The 26,854-nt window shown below is 43.1% G+C and overlaps 1 protein-coding gene across 8 annotated transcripts; it reads left to right on the top strand.

Annotated features, from left to right (window-relative positions):
• Positions 1-4,199: 4,199 nt before the first annotated feature.
• Positions 4,200-26,454, top strand: LOC102070109 (protein mono-ADP-ribosyltransferase PARP12). Of its 8 annotated transcripts, none has more exons than XM_074538974.1 (15): positions 4,201-4,631; positions 6,614-6,746; positions 9,340-9,592; positions 9,703-9,813; positions 10,189-10,251; positions 11,208-11,294; positions 11,835-11,936; positions 13,417-13,540; positions 14,756-14,921; positions 16,782-16,902; positions 17,457-17,553; positions 17,966-18,047; positions 22,647-22,777; positions 23,911-24,062; positions 24,647-26,454. In XM_074538974.1, the coding sequence occupies exons 1-15, from the start codon at positions 4,351-4,353 to the stop codon at positions 25,000-25,002; spliced, it is 2,259 nt and encodes a 752-aa protein (XP_074395075.1). In that variant the 5' UTR covers positions 4,201-4,350; the 3' UTR covers positions 25,003-26,454. The 8 variants fall into 8 exon arrangements, with proteins under 8 accessions (XP_074395077.1, XP_074395075.1, XP_074395076.1 ...); XM_074538972.1 differs by having other exon boundaries at positions 4,203-4,631; positions 10,189-10,257; XM_074538973.1 differs by having other exon boundaries at positions 4,204-4,631; positions 10,189-10,257; positions 17,969-18,047.
• Positions 26,455-26,854: the final 400 nt, after the last annotated feature.

Raw genomic sequence — 26,854 nt, 5'->3', positions numbered from 1 at the left:
TCACCACAGAGCTACTTCTATTTCCTTCGCAAATTCTCACATTTTCAAGCCCTTAATTCCAGTTTCACTTACACATAGAAAAGTTTTATTTGCATTTTTCAGCCTTATGGATCTTTTAAGGAGTTCTTATGTTCTAAAAATTTGTATGTAATACGGTACCGGGGGGGGGGGGGCGGAGGGTGTGTGTGTGGTATTTTTAAATCAATTTTTATATAAATTATTATTATTATTACGTGTTCATATATATATAAACGAGAAACTTAACAGGATTTAGCATTTTACACACACGCCCTTCCTAAGAATTTATGAATTTTCAGGGATTTTTGGGCGGTAACCACCCGGATCACCACACTGCCGCAAAGCGCATTACGCCCTCACGGCGCCACACTGCCGTACAACCCAGCCTCGGCCCCGCCGCGCTGCTGTAAAGCACGGCCGCTGTGTCTGAGAGACTCCTCAAAAATGATCGGGAATCCGCCCAAAATGACAGTGGAGCTGCCCAAAATTACGCGAGCCCTCCCCGCAAATGACTGCGACACCCCAAGAATTATTTAAGACCCGCCAAAAGTGATGAGGGAGCCTCCAAAATTATGGAAACCCGAAATGCCGGGGCAACCCCAAAGCGGAGCTCACGGACCAGCCCGTTGTGGTTCCCATCGATTCCCCCCGCATGTTCTGCATCCTGCCGGGGCATTTTAGGGGTGAAATAGGGGAGTGTGGAAAATAGATATTTTATGATTGGCTTTTCGCAAATATGAAAATGAATATTATATGTGTTGTGTTAGAAAGTAATGCCGTATTAATTCTCTTAAGGAGTGTGTTAAATATAGTTTTAGGTACTAACATAATGTTAAGATAGAAACTATGTGATGCAAGATACTTTTTTTAAAAGAGAGGAATGAGGTACTCTCACCGAGCTAGTAGCCACAGGACACCTGAGTCTTTCAGAGAAAAAGCATTCATTGCTCACTCATCAGAAGAAACGAACTTCATCCCGCCTCGCTCAGCCCTGAAGACGCCGTCAGGATTAAGAGGAAAAAGTTGCCAGAAAAAAAGAGGGAAAGCCGGTTTGATAGCATCATTCCAGGGTGTTTCTGCATACTTTATTTATCCCCCGCAGGGAAGAACTGATGAGCTGATGCCCTCAGAGCCACCAGGGTAGCTGGGCTGCATCAACCTTAGAGTAGGAACAGCCTCTACTTCACACAGAGCAGGCTGTTCCACAGAATCCAGTGTGTGACCACATCCTGTGCTTCCACTGCAGATACATCAGACAAGGCACATATTTTTCAAAATCTATTGTACCCTGCAGAAGTTGCATTTATGTATACATTCATTTCACTCAGTTCCCCAGCTTTCATTCACATTCATTCCATTTATCCAACTCTGCTCACACTGTGAAATCCCCATATTCACAGCCTCAGAAGGGTGGTGGTTTCACCAGGATCCATGTTGCATGTAACAAAAGGGTAGATGGGCACCAACCATCACACCCTTTTGTTATTTCTTGTGTTATTTTCCACTGGCAGGGGAAAACTGCCTGTGAAAACTTATGGGACCCAGCACTGACTGTGCTTCACAGTCTGGCTGCTGCTGCCTCCATGCACATCATAGAACTTCTTTGGTCATTTTCGGTGTTTCCACGTTCTGTGGTCTGCTCCCAGTTGAACCAACAGGAAATAAATGTTATTGGTGATGTGCTGTATCTTCCTGCCACGTCCAGCATGTCAGATGGTAGGAATGTAGGATTTTCTGGTGGCAAGTTGTCTGTGCTACAGAGTACAAAACTTCCACTTTGAGAAAAACAATTAATTTCTCAATGTTACTGCCTGAAGCTGTGCTTTTGGTTATTGAACACAGGTCATTCTTTTAACCTTTGCTCTGCTGTTACTTCTGGTGCTTGCACACAGCCACTTCCATTCATACTTTGCTCGTTCCAATCGATATTGCAGTCTCAAATCTCTGAAAGCTGATTTTGTTTACTACAAAGTCACTCTGAATACCAGAGTCAGGGCAAATCAGGAAATACTACAGCTGCAAGTGGAGGACACCAGAGGGAGAAAGATTTACAGGGTAGCAAGAGGTTACAGCAATCACTGGTTTCTAACTTTAAGCAAAGGGCTTGATACTTGAGGTTGGAATCACCATGAAAATTACACCATTTTGGGACTCTTTCCTACAGTGATCCCTTTTGCCTCACCCAGTTGTGTTGTTTCACACAAATTGGTTCTGTTTAAAGTTGCTAAGGAAGCATTTGGGCATTTGCATTTGCAAAACACAGTAACAAACAGGATAAATCCAGCAGTATTTCATTGTTTGCTTTTACTCAGGCCTGATCCAAAAGCCTTCTTGAATGTATTTAAAGTGGAAAATAGAACCTGCTTGCCAAGACTGCATTTGTGGTTTCTTTCTTGCAGTGCTTCACTTTACTGCTCCATACTGTTAATATTGTTCCAACAAAATATGCAGCAAAACTCCTCAGGCCAGTAGTTCAGATTTCTGGATGAATTAATGCAGAAATATATGTTTTCACTGGAACTGGATGGATAAAGAACAAAAGACAAATAAATATAAGCAAATTACTGTGCAATTTGCCTGATTCATTATTATTATCTACTGTTTAAAGATGGTAATATATTGCTGACTCAATGTTTGGATTATTTTTGTCCCTATCAGTCAGTCCTGAAACTACCTCAAATGTGGATCTGAGTTTTATTATCCTCCTGATCTGTTGACAACCTGAGAATGCCAATATCCACACCTAGAGCATAAACCAACACAGAACTATCAATTTACTTCTCTAAAGCTATGATGTGGCAAACTCCTCCTCCTCCCTCTTCTTTTCTATTGCTTTCTAAAAATCATTTCATTGGTTTGATTATCATAGGAAAGGGACAGATATGGGGAAATGTGCCCAAAGAAAAGGTTCTTACATAGCCTTCAACAACAAAGAAACAGCATACCACAGGCACTACCACCTTGGCCTTATTCCTGGAGGTGGTTCTCTCTCCATGACCTGAACAGTGGCTGTGACTTTGTAGTTTCACATGCCTTTCAAATCAGCCATTAGCAACAGGCAACACAGGCCACTTGCTTTATTTTCAAAGTTAACTTACATTTCCAAAGGGTTTTTCAGTATAAAACTTAATCTCAAATGGATTTAATCCTCAACCCTCTTTCAAGGCAGTATTTGCTGTGCTTCTTCCCCATCCCACAGACCCTCCCCAGCCCTACTAAAACACTAAGAGGAACCTGGCACTTCTGTCCTGGTTTAACCACAGCCAGCAGCCAGCCCAGGCAGCCACTCAGTCACTCCTAACCAGTGGGACTGGGGAGAGAATCAGAAGGGTAAAAGCTGGAAAACTCCTGGATTGAGATAAACACAGTGTAATAGGGAAAGAAAAGGCTGCACACACACAAGCAAAGCAACTCAAGGAATTAGTTGCCTGCTTCCCAAGGCCAGGCAGGTGTTCAGCCATCTCCAGGAGACCAGGGCTCTATCACACGTCACCATGGGCTGGGATGACAAATGCTGTAACTCCAAGTGTCCCAGCCTTCCTCCTCCCAGCTTCCCATGCACCCCAGCCCTTCCCCAGCATGGCAGTACAAGGAGCAGAAAAGACCTTGGCCTGTGCAAGCACTGCTTGGCAATAATGAAAACCTCTCTCTCTGTTATCATTCCTGTGTTTTGGGACAAATCCAAAAGACAGCCCCACAGCAGACACTTGGAGAAAATGAACCCTACCCCAGCCAACACCAGCACAGCTTCACAGCCCTGCCACGACACTCTGCTGCAACCAGTGCTAATCAGCAGCTCCCTGCCAGCCGGGAAGAAAGAAAAGTAATGGCATTGCCACATAAACTAGTATTAGAGTAATTTGTGCACGTTATGTGTTTTATCCTGCTTTATATGCTTTATGCTCTGCACCGGATTCGTGTTAGTGTAGAAGCATAGATTAGCAAGGTGAGGAAATGTGGCTGCCTCATCTTGGAAGTGTTCTGGGCCAGGAGCAACACGGTCTAGTGGAAGGAGACTCTGTAGGGGGCGGAACGAGATGATCTTTAAGACCTTTCCAGTCCAAGCCACTCCGTGATTCCGTGATAATAACAAGGAAACCTCACAGTCCTTTCAAGCACTTCTGGCATTATTTACTTCCCGTGTGACGTTCGGCCAAGAAGGCCTCGATGCTGGGCAGGTCCCTGCCCCCAGCCGCTGCCCCGCCCGTGCCTTCGGTTTCGATTCCCGTCGAGCGCGGCCGAGAGGCGGTGACGAGTCCCCGCCTCGCTCCTGCTGCGGTTCCCGCTCCCGCCCCTCTCCCGCCACAGTCCCGTCCCCGCCGGAGGAGCGGGATGTGCGATCCGGCCGTGTCCAGTTTCCTCACCCAGACGCTGTGCGCCCATGGCGGGCGGCTGGGGCTGCGGGAGCTGCAGGAGAACGTCGGGCTGTCGGCGCTGCAGCTGCAGGACACGCTGTCGGCGGCGGGGCCCCGGCGGTTCCTGCTGCTGGAGGGCGGCCAGGTGGTCCTGGCCGTGACGGACGCGCGGGTCTGTGTCCGCAAGGAGTGCGACGGCTGCGAGCGGCTGCACCTCTGCAAGCAGCACCTCATGGGCAGGTGCCACCTGGGGCCCAGGTGAGCGCGGGGGCGCGGGCAGACCCCAATGCCCTCAGCCCCAAACCTCTCACACCCCCAAACCTCTCACATCCCCCTAGACGCCTCCACATCCCCTCCAAACTCCCTTACACCCTGCAACCCCCCATGTCCCCCAAACCCCTCACACCCCCAAACGCCCCCACAGCCCCCTCCACACCCCACGCCCCGCTGGATGCGGCCTCCCGCCCTGGTGCCCCGGGAGGAGCGGGCAGGAATGCCCTCGGATCAGCCTCGGAGGATCCTTGCTCCGAAAGGACTCATGTCCTGCCCCCGCCGACGATTTGGGGCTTTTTGTTTCTTTCCTTTTTGTTTGTTTAACGCGTTGCTCAGCCCTCCCTGGCATCCGGGTGGAATTGTTTACACCTGTTTCTCAGAAGGAAAAAGCAAAGTGCTGACATGCCCTCTGGTTTCGCTCGAGAGAGCTACAGAAGTTGAGTTTTGCTGGAAGTCATTGCTTGGCTTGTGGCCCTTTCTTTGAGAGGCACTGTTTGATCACCCGGGTGCATCAGTCCCAGTTTCTGGAATGGGGATGGGCAGGCCTGGCAGCCTCTTCTAGCCACAGGTGGCCAAAGGTGGTGCTTGGTTTAAAAAACATAAAGGAAACCAAAGGCAAATGCAGAAGAGCAACCCAGCTTTGCCACTACAATTACTGATGGAAGAACTTTGTAGTTTCAGCTCCCAAGTCCCACGTCTGGTGCTGATGCAGTGTTAGGAATGTGCATGATCCCACTGGATCCTTCCTCTTCTGCCCCAACAAAATGGATCACTGTGCACTAAGATCTGGGTAGCAGGGAGGGGAACACCCATCTCTCTCTCTCTCATCATGAGGATGATAAGATTTTCTTACTTTTTGTTACATTACAGACAATAGAGCAAGCTCCCATGGGGTTCACTGTTGGAAATGCCTTGAGTGCAGACACTCATGATGGATGACTTTGTGTGAATTAAAGTTTGCAGTGACGCCATTACCTTCATAATGATCAGCCATCCTGCCCTCTCAGTAGCACAAAGTATTTAAAGTCACTTTGGTATGCGTTAAAAATCAGTAAACACAGACACACCTTGGAGCAGACACACCTTGAGGTAAAACTGTCATGAGGAGAGCTTCAGGAGTTAACTAGAGGCTGAAAGAGAAAGGGATAGACTTGAATCTGGTAAATTACAGGTACTTTCACTGGCTGAGTATGTCTGATCTTAAAGCTGTATCACATTATGTGTTGAAGAGCAGGACATGAGGAAGCTGCATTTTACTGCATTAAATTAATGCACATGCTGACTATGTATGTGTCTCCTCTCTGTTACTGATTTGCAGTACCATTTCAAATAGATGAAAAAAAACCTGCAATCTCCCTCTCTAATTCATACTCATCAGATTTTGGCTGTGTATCTGGCAGCACTGACTTCATTATTGTAGCTTGTTTCCTTAATCAAAACTCGTAAGTTAAACTTTCTTACCTGTTTTTGATTTTTTTTTTTAAATAAAACTTCACAGCCACTGAAGATAACAAAATGTGTTGTTTTCAGCTTCACTGTTGCTTTTGTTTCGTGCAGACTCTTGCATGTTTCTTTACTTGCCATCCCTAGGACAACAACCTTCTATGTTCACAAAATGAAGGCTGTTGTAACTTTTGGCATTGTTGGTGTACTCCTTTAAAATTAACTTTTCCTCGGGTTATTTAGGTTATGTGGCTTGACTTGGCTCTTCCTGGAGGCAAAGAATGCCTGGGGTCAGCCTGCACTGACGTTTAAAATGAGAAGGATAAGGTCACCACGCTTCACAGAGGAGTTTTGCTGTTTGTCCATCCTCTGGCTAATTACAGACACCGTCTAAATGTTCACAGACTCTCACCAAGCCACCTTTCTCTCATGGCTTTTCCCAAGTTGTACATTATCTGAGGTTCTTCTGTAAATCAACTTGACTAAAGGAGTAAACATTGATATTTCTGTGTGTTTTCTTGCAGCTCTTGTAAGTACTCACATGACATCATGAATGCGGAGAACAAGAAAGTTCTAAAAAATCATGATTTGTCTGGCCTCAGTGAGAATGAGCTGCAAGTCCTGCTTCTCCAGAATGATGCATTCTTCCTCCCTGATGTGAGTTATACTGGTTTCTTAAGAGAAAGTTTTCGTTCATTAGGAATGGGAGAGGGCAAGAGAGAATGTGGAGCTCTGATCTTAATGTCCAGCTGTTAAGATATGAAATGGGCTTAGTCAGAATGAAGGAGGAATTGGAATGGCAACGTAAAACAACAAAAAGCCAGATCTGTGAAAGGGCTGTGTACTTAAAATAATTAAAAACCCACCCCCACAGCAGTAAATCTGTTCAATAAGTACCCAGAGTACACATGTGGAGAAGGCCCTGTCATTGGGATGTGTCAGGAGCAGACCTGCCCTCTGATAGCAGGAGGTGGGCAGCAAGGCTACAGCCTGTCTCGGTGCCAGCTCTGTTATCGCAACAGGGCGGCCATAAAGCTGCTCAAAACAAGCAAACAGAAATGTCAGCAGCTTCACCAGAGGTTTACAGAGGGTGAGATAAGCAAGAGAGAGTTGAAAGATCACAATAATTGTACATGCTTACTGAGTTAAAGGCATGACCAAAACCCAGTTTGTTGCTTCTTCTCTGTGAGATGAAGACTAGGAAGTGAGTGCCCCTTTCCTTTTCCAGTCCATGTAGGCCTGCACGGGTCTGCACACACTTTGGTGCTTGAGGGTGTAAGAGATGAGAAGAACCTGTGAGAAAATGACCAAATGAGTGCAGACAGTTTCCTGTCAAATCTGGCTCTTCCAAAATGCAGGGAGTTTTTGTACACTGGCTTTCTACAAAGGAATCTTTGCCCAGTTTGTATGCCACTCGTTGATTTTGTTAAATTTGGTTGAACATTCCATTCTGGTTCAGCATGTGTGTATGAGGGCAGTACTCTCTTCAAGGTATGGCTGTTTGAAAGTCAGTCATACCCTGTTCCTGGTGAAGAAATTACCAAAGTACTGCCCTTGTCTTTTGCAGGTTATAATCTCCACAGATTTGTTGACACAACAGTTCTATTGTTTCTTTGTTCCCTGCTGTGAAAGTGCTAGACTTTGACAAAGCAGATGTTTTTTTTTCTTTTAAATTGTGTAGTGTTTTAAAGTATGTTTTACTGGCAGACTGAAGGAGCGTGGTGGTAAGCAAGGAGAATACTAATTGTTCCCAGTAGTGAGCAAATAGCAGCAACTGTTCTTGGTTGGTATTACCCTTCAGTGATTGCTAGAAATCTGTTCAGCCCTCACCCCTGGCAGGCATCAGTAATTACCAGTAATTGAGCACTTTAACTCCTATCATGCAGTAAAATGTCAAAACGAAGAGAAAACTGGGATCAGTACAGGCCATTCATAAACCTGAGAGTTTGGAGGTTGGATATAAAAGCGAATTTGGCTGTTTCCTGCTTAGAAATGCTGACTGGTTGTGTGTGCCATGAAGACATGGCATGTAGGAAGCTCTCAAGAAAAGGACACTTTGGAATTTCTGACTTGAACTGGGGTTCAGAGTAAGAAAAACACAACAGCACCACAACATCAGGGGTTTTCACACTTTCCTTCACCTCTCTGGCTCTCCTCACTCTGTTTTGTTTGTTTGTTTTAGTTTTGGTTGGTTTTTGTTTTTGTTTCTTGACCAGTGCAAGGGGACAGTGTGCTTTCTTGATGTAGCTAAGTAGTGGATTCGCTATTGTCATGGTTTAAGCCCAGATAAGTACCATGCAGCCACTTGCTCTCTCCCACCCTGGTGGGATGGGGAGGATAATTGGAAAAGAGGTAAAACTTGTGGGTTGAGATAAGGATACTAAAATAATTTAAATAGAATAAAATATAATAACTGTAATGAAAAGGAGAGAAATCAATAAAACCCAAGAGAAACAAGTAATTCCCAGTACAGTTGCTCCCACCCACTGACTGATGCCCAACCCATCATCCCTGAGCAGTTGGTGGCTCCTGGGAAAGAGGGATTTGGAGGGGACCTGTGAGTGTCCCAGTGTGACATTAGGGCTCTCTGCCACACTTATGTGTCCTCCTCAAAGCTTTCTTATTACAGGCTGCTCTGGGAGCAAAACTGTTACTGTGGTGCTTAGTGGTCAATGTGAAGGAGTTTTTGGTCTGTGATTTGGTCCCTCATGATTCTCTGTGTACCTCTTTTTTAGTGAATAGAGGAATAAAGAGGTGCATTGCTTTTTTCATATATACTCTAATCTCAAAGCACTCTTCTTACCATTTTATAAGCTCAAATCTTCAATGCAGGATAAGTTTTACAAATAAGAAGTGCAAATTCAGTTTCAGCTCCAGGAAATAACTCATTTGACACAGTGAACATGTTTTTATGGAGATACTTGTTCTTTGTTGTTCATTATGCTATAGGAGTTTTCAAAATAGAATAACTGTAAACCAGTCTTTTATGCAACTGTCTTGCATCCATTTTTGGCACTCCTAAGCTTGTTGGATTGGCTTTTCTTGGAAACAAAACATGTACAACTTCAAAGCTGAAAATGCATGAGTCAGCTTAAAATACCTGCTCCTCTATGCAAGAAATCTGTCTGGATTAAAGAAGTCACTGTAAACACATGACTTTTAATCACCATTTTTCTGCTGCATGCCTGTAGGACAAACAAAAATTCTAATTTTTCTTTTCCATTTCTTATTGTATTCTCTCCACTTTTAGACCTGCCAGTTATACAACAAAAAAGGTTCTCGCTGCGCACACCAAAGCAACTGCAACAAGCTTCATGTTTGTTACTATTTTCTCAAGGGGAAGTGTAAATTTCCTCAGTGCCTAATGTCCCATAACCTCTTGGATGACCATGCATTGAGAGTGTTGGAAACTGTAGGCATTGATGGGAAGATAGCTTCAAACTTCCAGGCCATATGTGATTACAAGCATATGGAATTCAACAGGGCACCGAAGAAGGTGTATGGTAAGTTGCAAGAAACAGTGGTCTTAATAATGATTTTGAGTTTGATAGAGGTAGAAACTGTTCTTGCCTTACCTCCCAGCTAAACCATACCATCCTTTTGATGCTTTCAGTACACAACTTCAGAAATAATAATTTGAAAAGGCCAGTAGTTAGAGGGACTAAAGAAGTGAAGACAACTTTGGAAACAGTGAAATGCATGCTGGATGTGCCACCTTCAAAAGGTAAATACCTAGATAATAGTACCAACTGTTTCCTTGTGGAATCAGCTTTTGTATTTCTCTTCTTGCAATATATACACATTTTTTCCTCTCTGCTATTATGCACTTGCAAGAATGGAGGAAGTCATGGCAGAGTCATATGGGAAGGAGAGCTGCACTTTTATTGCCTGAAGTACTGCACTGAAAACAGGGGTTGAGTGGCTGGCAATAACGGTGACTAGCTGTGGTTTGTAACTGTAATTGCACCTCTGTGGTATCAGCAGTGGAGTGCTAATGGAAAATCACATGTGTGATGGACATAGTTCTCCCCAGAGATGGGGATATCAGCTGGCTGAGCTTGTGGCCCAGCAGTGCTGCTCATTCAATCTTCTCACACAGGTCCCAGTAGCACTGCACCTGCCAAGATCCAAGACCAGTTGCCAACAGCAGCGGGAGATAAAGATAAAGGTATGGATTATTTACAACTCTTCAGTCTTGAGACCAGTAGTTTTCACTGGGCCTTGATTTCACCCAGCCTGACAGCTCCCAGTGGTAGTTGAGAGCAGCAGCTTATGTGTGTGCCTTGCTGAGTGCTGAAATCCATGGCACCAGATGGCCAGCAGGGCAGTGTTGGAATTTCTGCCCAAGCATTGTGCAGCACTCTGTACTGCCCTGGACACATTTTTTCCTTCCTAGCAAGATGACAGAATTGTATCAGTGCAGGCAGGATCTTTCCTTGCCTTCTGTCCATAGGGAATTACTACAGCTTTGTCAGTAGAGCTGTTGTCTCGATACACCTTCCAGTGAGTGAAGAGCAACTTGTACATCTCTTGTTCTTCTGGGCAGAAGGACCTTGGCTTTAAAGCTTGTCAGAGTGCAGTACTCTCTGGAGGACTGGAGGTTTTTTAGATATTCCACACATGGATGGTGTAATGTTTCATATGAAATTACACACGTGATGGACAGAGTTCTCCCCAGAGATTGGGATGTCAGCTAGCTGAGCTAGCACTGTGGCCCAGCAGTGCTGCTCATTCAGTCTTCTCACACAGGTCCCAGTTGTCACAGACATGTTTTATGAAAAATCCTTTCAATAGGATATTTTCTTCTGAGAAGCTGAGAAGCTTCAGCTTCTCCATGTTTTGCTGCTTTGAAATTTGATTTGGACAATTGTTTACCCAGCATGTGAAATTGTTTTTACTTGATGACCAATGACAGCCACCTGTGTTGAGGCTGTGTGCAGTCACAAGATTTTATTATCGTGCCTTTGCATTCCTTTCAAGCCTTCTGATTAAATCCTTTCTTCTGTTCTTTTAGTATAGTTTTCATATATAATTTTCTTTTAATATAATATATATCATCAAATAATAAATCAGCCTTCTGTAACATGGATTCAAGATTCTTGTCTCTTCCTACATCAGGGTTGTCTGCAAATTCAACACCCAGTAGCACTGCACCTGCCAAGATCCAAGACCAGCTGCCAACAGGAGCGGGAGATAAAGATAAAGGTATGGATTATTTACAACTCTCCAGTCTTGAGACCAGTAGTTTTCACTGGGCCTTTCACCCAGCCTGACAGCTGATTTCACCCAGCCTGACAGCTCCCAGTGGTAGTTGAGAGCAGCAGCTTATGTGTGTGCCTTGCTGAGTGCTGAAATTCATGGCACCAGATGGCCAGCAGAGCAGTGTTGGAATTTCTGCCCAGGCATTTTGTGCAGCGCTCTGTACTGTCCTGGACACGTTTTTCCCTAGCTAGGAAGGTGACAGAATTGTATCAGTGCATGCAGGGTCTTGCCTTGCCTGCTGTCTCTAGGCAATGAATATGGCTGTGTCAGGTCTCTCACTGAGTCTCCTTCCAGTGTCAGGGCTTACTGTTCAGTCACAAAGCCCTGACTTCTCTGTTGGGTTGTATGAGAGATGGGCAGATCCTTCGAGTGCTTGACTTTGCTACTGCAAGGATTTGACATCCTTGTTATTTCTGGGATGAAGTACCAAATGCAGAATCTTTCTCTTAAAGCAAATATGGATTGTGATGTTCTTTGCTGTAGGGAAAAAGAACAGTTCCTCTGATGAAGCTTCAAAGGACAACAAAAAAGATAACTGTGATGAGATCTGTTTGTTCTATGTCTGGAAGTACTGCAAAAACAGGGGTAAGCTTTATGAAAAGTTGTTGAAGACTTGTCTGCAGAGGCACTCCTGCTCAGTGGCTTGGGCTAGTGGTGACAGTTGTGCCTCCTCAGTAGTTTCTTTTCTTTCCAAGTCATTAATAAACACTGTCAGAATTACAAACATAATCAGAAAAAAGCCAAATGGTATACTTAACCCCTTTATCCTCTGGATAATCCCGCTTATTTCAGCCCTTCTGATGGGGGCAGGCTCTGGGTACGTTTCTGTGGCAAAGCCCTTTAAAACACCAAAGTCGATGAAGAAGAAATCAAGTCCCAAAAAAGAAAGATGAAGAAATGCCTTTAGTTTTAGGCTAAAATTCTCTTGTAAAACTATAGAGAAGGGCTCTTATTTTTCCCTATAACACTTTAAGTATGAGGAAATGAAAGTGTGCAAATTGTAAATATCAAGCAAAAACCTCCATACTAAAGTAAACAGGTATTAAAGTAGCTACAATCCTATAAGAAGTTTAAACAGGAAAAGATAGATGAGTGATAAAGATCCTGTATCCCAAAGAAAGAAAAGATCTCTAGTCCTGGAGATAGATAGATAATTTCAGAGATAGATATTAAGAACCTCTGCTTTTAAACAACTCATCTTTAAACCAATACCCCATAAGATGACATGGCCCATAAGCACAACTGTGGTAAAATGTATAGAAAATGAGAAAGATTTAATGATTACAAATTTCCCCAAACAGATGCTATTTGTAGAAATTAAGAGCCACAAGAGAACCATTTTCTTGTAGAGAAGGCTCCATAAAATTTACAAGACTTGTCTCCATAAGTAAACTAAAGAAAGACTATTCTAGAAGTAGTAAACTAACTAAAAATTTTAGGTTTTGTCTCTCTACATTATCAATGAGAAAAAAAAGTTGTAAAGGGAAGTGTCCTAAAAATTGTGTTCTGATTCTTATTGCACTTTCTTTTAGTTACTATTAATAAATTTTTATTTATACCCTTTTAAAATTTTGAGCCTATTTTATTTTTCTCCTAATTCTGTCTCACAACAAAAAATAAATCAAGACATTCTAGTAAGTGCACTAGTAATTAACCAGCACTAAACCCACCACACTAATTAGTAGATTAACCAAAAAATCTCAGATTAGCAAACCAAAACCACTACAGGTGTTCTTTCAAATAAATTTGGCAGTGTGTATATATATAAATATATGTGAATATATATAATATATAATAAGTATATAATAAATATATAATATATATAATACATATATTATATATAATATATATATATTTTATATATATATATATGTTGCTTTTCTTGATGAGACTGCAGAAACACACTCCCCTTCTGTTTTCAGCACTCTGTTTTCATTGCTTATACCAAAGCCCAGGAGAGAAAGCCTCAAAGTAGAGAAGATGCTGGTCCTATTTTGGTTTTCTCTTGTCTTGCTCTCTGTGTTAATGATTGCAGAATTCTTGACTATGTTTGATTTCATTACAGATAGATGCCAATCTGTTCATTACCATTTGCCATATAAATGGGAAGTACATGATGGGTTGAACTGGAAAGAACTTTCCATGATGGAGGAAATTGAAAAGGCCTACTGTGACCCAAAGAACAGCAGGTGTAGTAATGCTGGACTCCTTGCTTGGAGTTTTGTGATTGAACCTGTGTAGGAAAACTTGTGTTTTCTTCCTAAAGATGTCTGACTTCTCAGCTTCTGGTTCCTGAGCCTCTCAGAAGGGAGGATGTAAAAATAAGAATTTTTCCTTTTAAAAAAGCAAAGAAAGAATGATTGCATGAAAATCCCATGCCAGTTTTGTCTTCTAAAAGTAACAAAACTATATCTTGCCTGTGAAACTCTGTGCAAGGTAAAAATCCAGTGTTTAAAATACCAGTATTTCAGATAATTCATCAGTTTATTTACAGTAATGAAGTTGGGCCTTTTGACAGCTGGTCCTTCTCTATAGCAATTTCTTTCCTACTGCAGTTAGTATCTGTAGTAACAATAATAGTAATCTGTTACATACCTAGAGACATTTTATGAAATGTTTTGTGTAAGCAGCCCATTTATTTTTTCTTCTTCTTTATTTCTATTTTAGGAATGTGTTTTCCTTTTATCTCCTTTCTCAAAAGTCCCACTCGAAGTGACCTGGATTCATAGGGCACCCCAAGTTTGGCTTCACAAAACAGTATTCTAGTTTTGGTCCATGCCTCTTGGGGCACCAGATGATTTTGATTGGCAGTTTTCTGGATATATATATATATATATATATATCACTAGCAATATTCCCAAGAGGAGGCTGCCATCAAAGTCTTCCTGGATGGGAATTAACTTTTCAAGCCTTGCAGGAGTAAGAGCCCAGCTGGCTCCAGTGATGAATGCAGTTTGGAGAACTCACAGCTGTGGTTGCTGTGATTGCATCCTTTGTAACCACAGAAAAAGAACCAAGTTGATAGGCTGCAGTTGTTTGCTGGCAAATTCAGTCACATACTTTGCACATCCTGCTTTTGTACTGAGAAAGACTGTAACCACACCTAGTTATCACAGAAGTTCCTTTTGCCACACTGTACTTGGAGCCTGACATTATCTGTAAAGCTGGCAGTGAGTTCCACATGTGATTGAGGTGGCATTTGGTGTCTCACAGGCCAGAGTTCACTTCTGAAGCTTGGAAATGGCTTTCAGAGCTGCCATGTGCTGTGGGAAATAAATACTCCTATTTCAGATCTAACTAGGTTTGGTTACTTAATATTAAAGAAAATGACACCAGCTTAAACTGGGGATGAGAGGATAAAATATGCACTGCTAACTCTAAGAAACCTGAATTTGTCCTTACAGCTTTCCAAGTAAGAACATTAATTTCCAGACAATGACCTGCTCTTCTTCGTTGGTTCGACGCCTCTCTACACCATCATCAGTCACCAAACCCACATTCCTGCTGACCACACAGTGGATTTGGTACTGGAAGAACAACCAAGACAAGTGGATTGAATATGGAGAACCGGTGAGTTCACATCCTGTGCCTTGAGTCACTTCTGCAGGAATATGTGGGGCCTCTGCATCCTTTCCCCTTTTCTCAATAGGGTTAATTGAGTCCTTGTGCTTGAATTTGACAGTGTTGGGTAAGGCAGTGAAGCTACATTGTTCATAACAGATGTGATAAAATGCTGACAGGCTGGAGGAAAGAGAGCTCCCTTTTGGAGTAGTCTGTGGCTCCTATAGAGATTTAACATACAGACACTGCCTTAAGATACATGGGAAGAAGTTGCCTCTTTTCTAAGGAATGCCCTCCTTACTTGGATGTGCAAGGATTGCTCTGCTCTCTCAGATCAAATGCAGTCTTTTTCCATGTATGTCCAAGTCCTCTGATGAGAAAGTAATCTATCTGAAAAATGCAGGAAAAGAAATATATATAGAATCTCACCTTCCCCCGAGGCAGATGAGTTTATCCCATATGGTTTACAGTATAGCAGCACAAATGGTGGAACACAAAGGTGATCCAGGGGCTTGGAAAAGTACACCAGAGAAAGGTGCTGGATAGAGTTTAAAAGACTCAAAATAACCTCACAGAGTACTCAGCCTCAAAGAGTCACCCAGGTCCAGGAGAGATCACAGCTGTCCAGCTGCTCTTTAGCAGGGAGAGCTTGCAAGGAGCTCACTCAGGCTTTCCTATCTGTGGAATGAAGTGGTTGGCTCATAGTTAAATCACAAGCAAAGTAAAAGGTAAGACTGAGACTCCTTACACCTGCAATTTTTTTGTTCCTTGGCAAATTAGTCTTGGAAGAACCACCTGCTATTCATGCATTAATCACATCATCAGTGTTTGTTTCCAAGCTCATATGCATCAATGCTCACCATGTCACCCTGTTCCTTTGTGGGTTTTTAGACTAGAAAAGTGTTTAGACTAGAAAAGTTCTTGGCCTAGGCCTTTGCTTCCTTTGGAGCCTGAACCAGTGTTACTTTGGTTTGATAAGGAGTTGAGTGTACCCATCACAGCCAGTTGCAGCTCAGCCTTGCCTCCGCCCCTGCCAAGGAACTGGCCAGAGAGTGAGAAAACTCATGGCATGAGATAAAGACTGGGAATTGCTGCCCGAGCAGTGATTCCTTCTCTGCCTTGGGAACTCTGCTCCCTGATAACAGGGTGGCAAATGCTCACACTCAGTGGGATTTCCTTTTCAGGCCTGAAGGTGAAAAATGCTAAAGCAAAAATGTGTGCACAAGGAAGGAAAAGCAAGGCATTCATTCCCCACTTCCCTTGGACAGGCAGGTGCTCAGCCATCCCAGGGAAGCTGGGCTCCATCCCAGCTCAGTCTCTTGGGAACACAAACTCCATCTCTCCAAATGTCCCCTCCTTTCTCCTCCTCCTCCCCCAGCTTTGTACACAGCAGTGATGCTCTATGGGCTGGGGTGTCCCTGTGGCCAGCTGGGCTCAGCTCTCCTGGATGTGCATCCTCCCAAGGCCTTGTGCCCCCAGTCCTGTCACTGGTGGGGTGGGAGAGGAGCAGAGCAGTCCCTGGCTCTGTGCATGCCTACACTAAACAATAACTAAAACATCCCTGTGCTCTCAGCACTGTCCCAGCACAAATCCAAATCACAGCCACTACCAGCCACTGGAATGAAATTTAACTCTACCCCAGCCAAATCCAGCACAAGTTGTTACAGGAATTTAAAGTTACTAATTATGTATTTGTGTTTATGTTATAAATATTCAGTACTCAGCCTCAGGCCACCATAGTTCTGGGTAGATTCCTTGTCATCCTACACTTGGCCTCTTCTTTCCCTCTACCCCAGCTAGTTATCCAGCGTTTACTGCTGACTGTGTTACTTCTCATTCTCTTCATTTTTTTCTCCTCTCCCCACAAAGGAAGAAGGGACCAGCACGACCTCACCATCTTCTGCTGTTATTGAGAATTTGTATCAAGCAGATCCATGTGCCATTGTACCTTTCCAGGCTGGCCAACATCAGTATGAGCTCAATTTTAAAGGTAGTCATTTTAAAGGTTCTCATCTCCAGCTATGCAGTGCTTCACAGACTCTTGCAAAGTCTCCCAGTTTTTAGAAGGTATGACTTCCTCTCCTGACACCACCAGTTAAACTTATTGGAAGTGAGGTAGTGGTGGCCCAGAGCAAATTCCTCACAAAAGGAACCTTCCCCCCTTACTCCTTGACACTCTTCAGACTCACATCTGACCAGGAATATAAAGGTTCATAGTCTTCACATAAAGCCATAAACTTTAAGGAAAGTAAGTTAACACTGTGGATGGTAAAAAATACAAGTTAGGCATCTTTGTGCTGCTGTAGCAATGTTTAAAGAGCACTGAGTGGCTTGAGGGAGCAAGCAGGATAGGCAGAGGTTCAGTCACAGAGTTACAGGAGAGACAGGAACCTTATACAGCCTGTGTGCAACCACTCCTCAGCAGGTAGAACTGACAGCCAATATGCAGTTTTCATTAAAGGATGGCTGATGAGGACAAGATGACCCTGTTCTGTAGACTTATAAATGACTTTTTTTTTTTCCCTTCTCTTTTTTCTCCTCAAGAAATGATTCAGACAAATACTCATTTTAAAACTCGAAGACAGGTTTGCAGGCGACCGAAATTCGTGTCTCCTGAAGATGTGCAGAAGATAAAGACAGGGTAAGTGCTCTTTAGGTTGTTGTTTCATATTTTAGGATTAATCATAAGGCAGAATGGGTCCCAGTGCTGGCAGTAGTTGTACAGAGAACACAGGTGCTGCTGCTGAAGCCTGTCCATGGGACTGAGGAGCAGAAGCTGTGTCACAAACTGCAGTCTTGGTGCCTCACCTGCTGCCTGGGGTACAGATCACTGCAGGTACTCCAGCCACAGCTGTTACTTATAAAAAGCAAGTGCAAGAGGCCTGTGGTGGTTGAGTGGCAGCATGCAGAGCCCAGCCTACAGACTGAGGCTATTTCCCAGTTTCTTTGTGGTTTATTTTGTTAATTATTAAATACAGGAGTTGGCTAAAAAAGGATGCTCCAACTGGAGCAGTGCTAGAATTACTAACACTTCATTTCTCTCTGTTTGCAAGCAGCCAAAGGGATTCTTCCATTCCAAATCAAACCTGTCCTAGTCACTGGGATGCATCTGCACTGCCTGACTTCGGATATAAGGTATCTTTTTTTTCTCCCCTTCTTGTAATTCTGATGGAATAGCACAGTTCAGAGTTTAACTGAATCAGCTGTAACTGTGTGGATGCTAAAAAGGGACAGGAGTAATTTCTTGGGTGGGTGTGCTAAAGATCTAGGTGATCTCCCAGGGGCTCATGAAACAGGTGCCAAATTGTCTTGAACTTCAACTGCATTTTAGGCATTTATCTACATACCAAAAACTCAAAACTCCACACAACACAAGACCAAAACTCACTGAGTTTGAGGCAGGAGGAGGTAAATTTGGAATTGGAGATTCAGGAAAGGAAATCTCTGTATCCTCCAGTACTGTCACATAGATCATGGATCTGAGTGCAGACCTTGGCCTCCGGAGGTGGCACAAATCAAGATCTACAACCATAAAATAAAAAAAAACATTGCAGTGATGTCTTCCACAAAACAAACCCAACCCCTATCAGCCCAAAGTCTGTGTTCTTATTTAGTCTACCAAGACCAAAATGTGTGGGTGTTTTTTAGATTTCTAGATCCTGCAGTCCTTCTGGAAGAGCAGCAGTTTTGGAAGTACTGCAGAACTCTAAAAAAAGGGCTTTTTTGTGTTACATGGGCCTTTTGTGTAGTGCTTTGAGAGGTTTTCCTTGTTGACTGTGTCACAGGATCCTGTGTGATGCTGACCAGGTTGTGTTGGCACAGATACCCGGGGGCTGAGGAGCACCAGTGTGTGGCTGTGTGTCAGTGTCATGGGTGGAGTAAAGCATTTCACTTAGAAAAGAGGAGGAGTGCTATGTTGATATAAAATCACCATTTAACAAAACTTGATAGTGAAGGAGGCAGTGCTTTAACAAGATTTGATAGCAAAGTACACTTGATTATTTACTGCATAGAGGACAGGGGCAGACAAAACTGCTAGAGAGACCCTGCTGTTGAGTCACGACTTTCATAAAGAAAAGATGAAATAATAATGAGAGTGTGTGGGAGTCTGGCAAGCAGCCCATTTGAAGATTTGCCTGTGATACTTGGAGCCCAGTGGAAGTAACAAAGGAACATACTCTTCCTTTGGCATCTTAACTTACAAGCATAAATTTTTCCAAAGAGTGCCAGAAAGGCAGGTACCTCTGCTCTGTTCAGGTCTCTTGAGCTGTGTGTACTTAATTGCTTCCCATACTTGCTCTGAAAACTTGCCTGAATTTCAGTTGAGTACATGTGTTGGGGTGTTTCTGGAGTCACTGGGGTGAATGTGGGAAGCTTGGAATGCAGTGCATAGATCCATAGTATCTTTTGGTTGTACCTGTGGGGATGTGTGAGTAGAAAGAGCTCAGTTTGGCACCTAAGAAAAAATCTCTTGAACTTGTGAGTGCCTTTCACAGGAAAGGAAAAGTGACAATGCCCATGATACCTGTTGGCACTAAAAGTGAAAGCCTGGGCTAGATGAAATCTTTCTGTGGGACCCTAAGCTTGTTTTTTTGCAGTAGGTAATATTGGGAGTGGCTGGGATTCTGCATGCTTGTGGTGACCATGTAAGAGCTGACAGCTCCAACTCGATGAACTGCCTTCTCTTCAGACATTGACAAATAATCCTGGCAAAATCTGCTGCGCTGGAAGTGATTCATTTTAAAAAGGAACCTGTGAGATAGGCAGAAAGTCATCTTGGCTTAAAATGGGAATCTGTGCTTTGGTAACATTGCTTGTTTTTTGAGTATTGCTATGTCTTAATGTGTAAGTCATTGAGAATGATTCTGTAGAAAGAAGTGTATAAAATGCACAGTGGGAATTGGTAACACTGTTGGGAAGTTGGTGTGACTTTCTCCTGTCTTTGTTTTCACAAAGTGGAATTAGTAGTTTTTAAATGTTTTAAAGGAAAAAAAAAGAATTTATTATATCCTGAAACTTCTTGCTAGGTTTAAAATTGTGTCTTTAATGTACAGCTGAGAAAGTGTGGGCACTGGATGTGTGGTTTCCTGTCAGTCTGTGTGGCTGATGTGCTGCTGAATCCTGGCTGTGCAGGCCAAGGACTGCTGCACTGCACCAGGCACAGGATGCAGTGTGCAGAGTGAATGTCCATTTTATAGATGTCACTTCTGGGGGGGTCACTGCCACCAAGCCTGCTCCTTCAACAAAACCCCAGTGGAGCAGAGCTCAGGGTGTGAGTGAGAGCACTGCTCTTGTGCACCATACACTGGTGGGAATTGCTGCCAGAGCAGGGATTCCTTCTCTGCCTTGGGAACTCTGCTCTTTGACAACAGGGCAGCAAATGCTCACACTCAGTGGGATTTCCTTTTCAGGCCTGAAAGTGAAAAAAGCTGAAGTTGTGTAGTTATGCCATATCAGCCTTCAACAGCAGTGTAATGCTGTGATCCTTTATTAGTACTAGAAGCATCCTTGGGGAAATAAGGACAAGCCCACAAAGATTTCATGGAAAGGAGAACAGCTTTGTTGTCAGGAGGCCATCATATGATAAAATAATGGAAGTACCTTTCTTACAGGATCAGGACTTGTGTACAGGGCTGACCCTCTGTTCTACCTAGAAAGTTTTCAGTTCCTCAGGAAGAGATCATAGAATAGAATAATCATAGAACAGGCTGAGTTGGAAGGGACCCATTGGGATCACCGAGTCCAACACCTGGCCCTGCACAGGACACCCCAAGCATCACACCATGAGCTAAAGGATGCAGCAGAGCAAAAGTGCTTTTGTAGTTGAAGTGGGAATTGTTCATGTATAAGTAAATGTGCAGATGACACCAAGCTGAACACTGTAGGTGACACACCTGAAGGACAGGGCTGTCCAAAGGGATGTGGAGGAAGTGGTCCATGGGAATCCAATGGGGTTCAGCAAGTACTGGTGCTGCACCTGGGCCAGGACAACCCAGGCTGGGGATGAGCAGATGGAGCAGCCCTGGGAGAAGGACTTGGGGGTGCTGGTGCTGAGAGCTGGACATGTCCTGCCCCTGGCTCCCCTTGTGCTGAGCCATTTGCAAGGGCCTGGAGTGACAAGACAAGGGGGAATGGCTTCACACTGACAGAGAGCAGGTTTAGACTGGGCATTAGGAAGAAATTGTTCCCTGTGAGGGTGGTGAGGCCCTGGCACAGGGTGCCCAGAGCAGCTGTGGCTGCCCCATCCCTGGCAGTGCCCAAGGCCAGGCTGGATGGGCTTGGAGCAGCCTGGCATAGTGGAAGGTGTCCCTGCCCTCCCTGGCTGGGCTCTAAGATCCCTTCCAACCCAAACCATTCTGTGATTCTAAATAAAACATGTAGTACTGCAATACAGAGACATGATCTTCATGCTGTAGGTGATGGTGAGCAACTTGGGCTGTGGTGCCACAGGCTGTGCACACAATCACTGCTTGCACATCCTGATTGTTTTATGTGCTGTGCTGTAAAGCTTTGGAAAATGCTTCTGTATTGAGACATGGGAAATTTCACTCATTTTTTAAAGGCTTTTAAATAAATTCAAAGAAATAGTTCTTTCTTGTGCAGCTGATCTTTAGAACACTTCCCTGTGGGTGATCTCCTCATAAGTAAGTACTTAAATGTATCTGTGAAACCCAAGTTTTATCCTACTTTATTTTCTCTCTAAACTCAGCCTTCTAAAACAGGGAGTTTTTCCCTGGTAGGGTGAGATGTTATTTTCCTTGTTACCTTTTAGGATGGCCACAGCTTTCCTGCTTAAAACACTTTGGAATGTGGGATGTTGGGATCTCACTTTGTAATCTTGAGTTCTCACTTGGTCTGAGTTGTGGTAAAGTGGAAAGTATTACCAGGTGATACCAGCCTGCCAACATCACACTTTTGCAGTTTATGGAGATAAATGTTGATTCTAGAAGGTAAAAGACATAAGTTACTTTGGAGAAAAAATTGAAAATTCATGCATGACATAAACAAGCAGAAGAGCTCGAGTAATGTTTTAATTATGTTTTGCATTAAATTCTCTTTGGGAAAAATGAGCATTTCTTAATGGATTTTTAAACACAAATGTATGGATAAATAAATAAAAGGATAATGGCTAAATAGACTTTGTTTCCTTTGGGAAAGGAGATGTATTTATTTAAGCAGGCATTGGATGTCACATTTGTTTAGAAATGTAGGGGGTTTTTTCTGAAGTTCATATTAAAGTGAAGCTTTCTAAGTTCTAACTTTGAAAAGGTAAGACACTACAATGCCAGGAGGGTATTTTTGTTTTGTTTGTTTAATCTTTAATAGCTGAAGCTCCTATAAATGTCAATTACAAATTATGCTGTTATCTAAGATCTTTTGTTCTTAATCACCTTTAGATATAAAACTGACACTCCCTGGATTAATCTGTCAAATTTTCTTCGTGCAATTTCTGTTCCATTGAGATTTAAAGTTGCAGGTGTCAACTCTTGGAGATGATAAACCTTTCAACATCCTTCCTGAAGAGAGGTGAGGTGTCCTTGCAAAGCAGGAGTGGCAGACTGATTTCCTTGGTATTTGGTTATTCTTGTACTCATGACCTAAAGCATTTAATAACTCTTCATAAGCAGAGTTTGGGGACCCTTCTGGAAGTGTATCTGCTGGAATTAGGCTTCTGCATGTTCCAGACTCAGTGCAGCCTCATGCCTTTTTTTGCTTTGGTTTGTATTTTTATAGGCAGTGGTGATCAGCAACACAACCTCTGAATACAATGAAATAAAGCAGCTGTTTCATCAGACTATGAAAAATTACAGCATCCTTAAAATACAGAGGATTCAGAATCCATCCCTCTGGAAGGTGTTTCAGTGGTTAGTACTTGTTTCCCTGTCCTTATGAGGAGGCAGTCTCCAAGAACAGGTTGTCCTGTATGTGCTTTCTAGGAAAGAAAAGAGGTTGCCACCTGTGCCCTGACATGACTGGTATTTTGTTATTAGAATTTCAGGAGTGAGATTGGTGTCTGAGGCCTTCCACAGAATGCCATGCTCTGTGGGGAGGTTCCCTTTGCCTGGCTCCTTGGAAGAGGGGGAGAGGAGCATGGAGAGAAAGACATGCATGATGCAGAACTGGGATGAGGATACTTACAGGGATGTGGAACAGTGATTGTCTTGGGCATGGAGCAATAACTGCTGCACACGTGCTCTGTGTTACAAATCTTTATCCATTAATGCTAAAAAGAGTAAAGCTTGCTTGGGCCTTTTTGTTCCAGTCAGATTTATTTCAGTGCTTTTGCTGAACAGTCAGTATTCACTGAGAAAGAATCCTTGTGGTTTAACTTGATGATCTCTGAGTTCCAGAGCTCCTTTCTGGTTTTCAACATCTGCATTAGTGATATGAACACTAGGTACTTAGGCCAAGCTGGATACCAGCAGATTAGAGCTGGGGTTCAAACATGTTCAAGTTAGTTTGATGTAGGATGAAGCTGTTGCTTAGAACAGTTGTCTAGTTTAAAACAAGAGTAAGTATTCAAGGACTGTATGGAATGGTAATGGAGTAGAAAAATACTGCTCAAATAAATGCTTTCACTTGAAAAATTATGGAATCCAGAAAGTTACCAGCTACTGATTCATAAAACCTTTTTATCTAGCAAAACATAAGAGACTTCAAAGCATGTAATAATGCATATTTCTTCTCCTCCTCCAATGAGGTAATCAAGCTAAGCAGGCAGAGTTTAACATTGCCAAGTCCAGAGGATGGTGGAGTAATTTGGGTTGAAGAGACCTTAAAGCTCATCCAATCTGCACAGGACAGGGACACCTTCCACTATCCCAGGTTGCTCCAAGCCCTGTCCAGCCTGGCCTGGAACACTTTGAGGGATGGGGCAGCCACAGCTTCTCTGGGCACCAGAGTATGTTCACAGTATGTTCTCAATGAACTCAGTCCATTGCTCTAACTTTCCCTTTTCTTCCATGGTTCACATTCTCCTCCCCTTCATTTTTATCAGGCAAAAAGAAAAAATGAAAAAGGAAAATGGAGGAAAGGAAGTGCAGGAAAAACGCCTGTTCCATGGAGCTGACGTCACCTTCATGGAGACAGTCTGCAGTCAGAACTTTGACTGGAGAATTTGTGGAAGCAATGGAACTAACTATGGGAAGGGTATGTAGAAAGTGAGATGTCTGCTGAGACTCCCCTGATAGTGCAGCAGTCAAAGGTTCTGAAGTCTTTAACTGTAGAAGGAGAAAAAAAAATGACAAGAATTGGTATTATGATTCTTCTGAAGAGGCCAGGATTTGCTTTGGGTTGGGGGCAAGTCTTCTCACAAGGTGTCAAGAGCATTAGTGATTTGGGATTTGCTGTAGGTGGCATTTTCTGATGTCTCAGATCATAATTTGAACTTACAGATTGGTTTGTATGGCAGGGAGCAGAGGGGTGTGTATGCCCTCATTGTGATCTTGGAAGGTCCTCATGTTTTCTTGTCTGTCCCTCTCATCAAAACACACAGACCTGTAGTGTGCTTATTTGTACAGCTTTTGAAAAATTACTCCTAAAATAGCAAATAGTGAATGGAAATTACATAGTGCAGTCCCCTCTCTTGCAAAAATGTCAGTGGTGTTCTGTAAACTGAGTAAGAGAAGTCCTGAAAGTTGAGTCAGATACCTCCTGAAAACCCATGGGATGCTCAGATTTTGCTGTCACTGTACAGATTCTCCTCACACCCACGTTTCCATCTCATTTTCTAGGAAGTTACTTTGCTAGAGATGCTTGCTATTCCCACACCTACTGTCAGAGCACGCTGCAGGGACACTCCATGTTCGTGGCTCGTGTTCTGGTTGGAGACTACGTGAAAGGCAACGCCGCCTACGTCCGGCCCCCAATGAAGTGTGCTGCCAAGCTGTGGCTGTATGACAGCTGTGTGGATAATGAGTTCAATCCTGCTGTTTTTGTTGTCTTTGAAAAACACCAGATTTACCCAGAGTACATCATAGAGTATAGAGAGGAGAGAATAAGTGTGCAGAAAGACACAGGAATAAATGTGCAAAAAGAGACAGGAACAAGAGCGTCTAGAGAGGAGGGAAGAAAATGTGTCATATCTTAGAGGAACGTGGCAGTTTGTGGCCATCATCTTGTTTTTCATATTGCAGGTGTTCTACTATGTGACCTTTTTCTTTTTAATACAGTTCTTCAGAATGTTAATCCAGTTTCTGCATTGAGGAGGGCTGGCAAAGCAGATGTTACATTTGTTGTGACTGCCTTATCTTCTTCTGTTCCTCTCTTAAATGAAGCACAGACATTTTGATAACCATAGCAGAAAAATCAGAATTGTGGGATGGGAAATTGAATGTTATGACTGCTGTGGGCAAATAATTGCAAATGCATCATCTAAAAAAATAGAGAGGACTTCTCTTTGCAAACAGTTAAAAGAAAAATTAACACTGCAGTAGTTTTAAAGGAAGCTGTCAGGTGTTTAGTAGCCAGAAATTCTTTTCAGTGCAGAATTCACCTGTTCTTGATCCTCTCAGCTATCATTACTATAAACAACTCAGTGTAGGTAATAATGACTTGAGTTTGTTTTCAAAGCACTGCTTGTTAATGCTGGTACATGTTTTGAGTTAAAATGATAAACAAAAAAAGAAACAGCATATTGTAAATCCATGTTGTTAGTTCTCGAGAGTTTTCATCTGTACAATGGCAGATGGATCAGAAAGCTGTTGGATCAGATTCCTTGTGGAAATGAGCAGTAACTTGCTGTAACCTACACAAAAGCAGAGCTCAGCTGAAACTGTGAAAGCCACCACATGTGAGTAAGCAGATACCAAAATGTGGTGGTTTGGCTGCAGCTAATGGCACAAGGACACAAAGGCTGTGTCCCAAGGAGCCAGGCTTTCCAGTGGGTGTGGCCACGTAGCACAGTAGGACAGGAGAAATTCCTTAAGGATCATGGAGATGTTCTGTCCTGTTTGTGCAGTAATTTTCGTTTTTTTCAGATTAGAATGGAACCAAGAGAGACCAGTTAGGTTCTCCTGAGGCCAGTGGTAGAACTGTCCCAAGGCACTGCCTGCATGTTCTGCTGCCCACTTGCATGGGGCAGGGTGCTGACAAGTGAGAGTCCTCTTTCTGATTTGGGGGTGATCCTGGGTCAGAAACCTCTGCAATTTCTCCTGGATGTTAGCAGGGAGTCTGTAAGTGGATCAAACTGAAGGCCCTCTGTACAAAATGCCATATTCAGGCAGTTTAGCTGTTCAGAGGGAAGCTGTGAGTGAGGACAGAGGAGCAGTAATTTTTATTTCAAATAAGCTTTACAGAAAGCAAATAGCCTGTGAGGTTTTTGCATCTGTGTTAGAAATCTGTCAATCACTCAAAGATAACAAGTTCTTCCCAAGAGGAACGGAGAAGATAAATCCAGAAAATCTTACTGAAATGACTTTAACTAAATCAAAACACGTGGAGAAGATTTTATCAATTTTAAAGATCTTTCTTTCTCGTTTGCCTGTAGAATTCCTGAATTACTGAGCTTGCTGTATTTGCAAATAAACCCTGTGTTCAGGCACTTTCAGTGTGCAGTTTGTCTTTACATAAACATGGCAAGACTAAATATGCTGAGTGAACCAGCTCCTGCCTGCATTCCCTGTGTTCATTTGGTGTTTCTATATCAGGGAATTGCACACTTAGTCTGCTATGGTAGGGTGGGTGTTTAGCTAACTGCTAAGGAGGGAATATTTCTGTACATTAACTTCCTAACTAGGAGATGTTCAGTATTAAAGTGGTGGGGCAGTTTGGTTAGATTTCTTGTAATTAAACAGCTGCTCTGAGCAGTAAATGAAGTCCTAAGAAAAGGTGAAAGAATTAAGTGAGGTAGTGGCAGAACTGTTGGTCTTAAATCTTGAAGTAGTGAGATATTGAGAGGTTCTAGGGATGTACTGCTTTAATATGCAGATGAGTAACTTTGA

Source organism: Zonotrichia albicollis, chromosome 4 (assembly GCF_047830755.1).
Source record: "Zonotrichia albicollis isolate bZonAlb1 chromosome 4, bZonAlb1.hap1, whole genome shotgun sequence".
In the NCBI taxonomy this organism is placed as follows: domain Eukaryota; kingdom Metazoa; phylum Chordata; class Aves; order Passeriformes; family Passerellidae; genus Zonotrichia; species Zonotrichia albicollis.
Note: the sequence above shows the minus strand (reverse complement) of the source record. Positions and strands in the feature narration are given on the sequence as shown.

Bases quoted from the DNA above. Each gene is read 5' to 3' on its own strand.
- LOC102070109 (XM_074538972.1), top strand. From the start codon at position 4,351: ATGTGCGATCCGGCCGTGTCCAGTTTCCTCACCCAGACGCTGTGCGCC. The intron at 6,747-9,339 runs GTGAGTTATACT...CTCCACTTTTAG, and splicing joins ATGCATTCTTCCTCCCTGAT to ACCTGCCAGTTATACAACAA. The intron at 24,063-24,646 runs GTATGTAGAAAG...CTCATTTTCTAG, and splicing joins TGGAACTAACTATGGGAAGG to GAAGTTACTTTGCTAGAGAT.